This window comes from Camellia sinensis, chromosome 4 (genome assembly GCF_055761805.1).
Source record: "Camellia sinensis isolate YWXY chromosome 4, ASM5576180v1, whole genome shotgun sequence".
Classification (NCBI taxonomy): Eukaryota; Viridiplantae; Streptophyta; class Magnoliopsida; order Ericales; family Theaceae; genus Camellia; species Camellia sinensis.
The window spans coordinates 209,159,178-209,160,960 of NC_138964.1; the positions used below are offsets into that span (position 1 = coordinate 209,159,178).

Below are 1,783 nucleotides of genomic sequence, written 5' to 3' on the forward strand. Positions count from 1 at the left end.
ATTATATGCAAGTATAATTCAACTCTGCCATATAATAAGTCTAAGTTATTCGTCATGTTTTAATCAGAAACATCGCCAACTTAGTTCAATTATATTATATGCAAGTATAATTCAACTCTGCCATATAATAAGTCTAAGTTATTTGTCATGTTTCAATCAGAAACATCGCCATAAGTCTTTTCAGTCCAATCACACAATTTCAATTTCACCAAACTAAAACTTTATTAATACCTCGGCTAATAAAATTATAACATAAACAAAAAATCTAATGATAGAAAAACTTCAAATTGCAAGTGTTCCAGGGTCTTGGTAACTCTTTGCTATCACTGTACACAAGCCGATATGCACCATTGCCAGCTACCGAGATGATTTTGTAAGGTCCCTCCCAATTTGGGCCAAGCTTGCCCTCTCTGGGATCCTTCTTGTTGCCGACCACCTTCCTCAGCACAAGGTCCCCAACTTTGAATTCTCTTGGGTTAACCTTTTTGTTGTAAGCCCTAGCAAGTTGTTGCTGGTATGCCCTCAGCCGAATTGCTGCTTTCTCCCTTCTTTCTTCCAACAGGTCCAGATCCCGGGCCAGGAATGCCTCATTAGTCTCATTCTCTACTCCCTGGGTTCTGATCCCTGGGATGCAGACTTCTAATGGGATTACTGCCTCTGTACCATAAGCCATGGCAAATGGGGATTCCCTAGTTGATCTTCTCGACGTAGTCCGATATGCGCAGAGTACATTGGCCAACTCATCTATCCATTTTCCCTTAGATGCTTCTAGCCTTTTCTTGATCCCCAAGCAAGATAGTTTTGTTGGACGCTTTTGCCTGACCATTGCTTTGAAGGAAACTTGGAGTGGAATAGTAGTTCTTGATTTTGTACTTGGCACACAAGCTCTTGATTAGCTTACTGTTAAACTATGTGCCATTGTCTACTATTATTGCCCTTGGGATCCCGAACCTGGTGGGATCTCGAACCTGGTGATGATGTTCTTCTATATGAAGTTCTTTACATCAATGTCCCGAATCTTTACAAGGGGTTCAGCTTCTACCTACTTGGTGAAGTAATCTGTTGCTACCAGTAGGAACTTCCTTTATCCAGTCGCTTAAGGCAATTGTCCAATAAGATTCATGCCCCACTGGGCAAATGGCCAAGGGCTGGATATTGGGTTTAAATCTGCTGCTGGTTGGTGTATCAAAGGTGCAAACCTCTGACACTTCTCACACTTTCTAACATAAGCTTCAGCATCTTTCTACATATAGGGCCACCAGTACCCCTGAGTAATGGCCCTATGAGCAAGTGACCTGCCCCCAGTGTGGCTTCCACATACTCCTTCATGTATTTCATACAGGAAGTCTTCAACTTGTGAAGGATGCACACACCTCAAAAGGAGACCAATAAAAGATCTTCTGTAGAGATGTCCTTCTGATGTCAGACTGAACCTTGCCAACTTCAGTCTGATCTTGTGTGTTTGTTTGTGATCATTTGAAAACTTCACATCTTTAAGGAACACTTCTATCGCATCCATCCAACTTGGTCCTATCTTCACACACAATGCTTCATACTTTGTGTTCGGTGGTTCTACGCTTGGGCCTGACAAATAGTCAACCATTATTGTCCTTGCCTCTCTTGATTTTATTGCACTAGCCAGGTTAGCCAAGGCATCAGCATGGCTATTGTCATCTCGGCTAACTTGTTGTAGTCGAAAATCTTAGAATAATGCTACCAACCTGACAACCTCATTTACATAGGCCATCATTCTTTCATCTCGGGCTGCGTATTCGCATGTTGC

At 42.1% G+C, this 1,783-nt stretch overlaps 1 protein-coding gene across 1 annotated transcript; it reads right to left on the bottom strand.

The window, feature by feature from the left end:
* Nucleotides 1–224: 224 nt before the first annotated feature.
* On the bottom strand, nucleotides 225–826 carry LOC145824415 (uncharacterized). The gene is made up of 2 exons (XM_082924063.1): nucleotides 437–826; nucleotides 225–236 (listed from the first exon to the last, which is right to left on the bottom strand). Exons 1-2 carry the CDS (start codon nucleotides 824–826, stop codon nucleotides 225–227), a joined length of 402 nt encoding a protein of 133 aa, XP_082780189.1.
* Between the last annotated feature and the right edge of the window lie 957 nt (nucleotides 827–1,783).

Bases quoted from the DNA above. Each gene is read 5' to 3' on its own strand.
- LOC145824415 (XM_082924063.1), bottom strand. From the start codon at position 826: ATGGTCAGGCAAAAGCGTCCAACAAAACTATCTTGCTTGGGGATCAAG.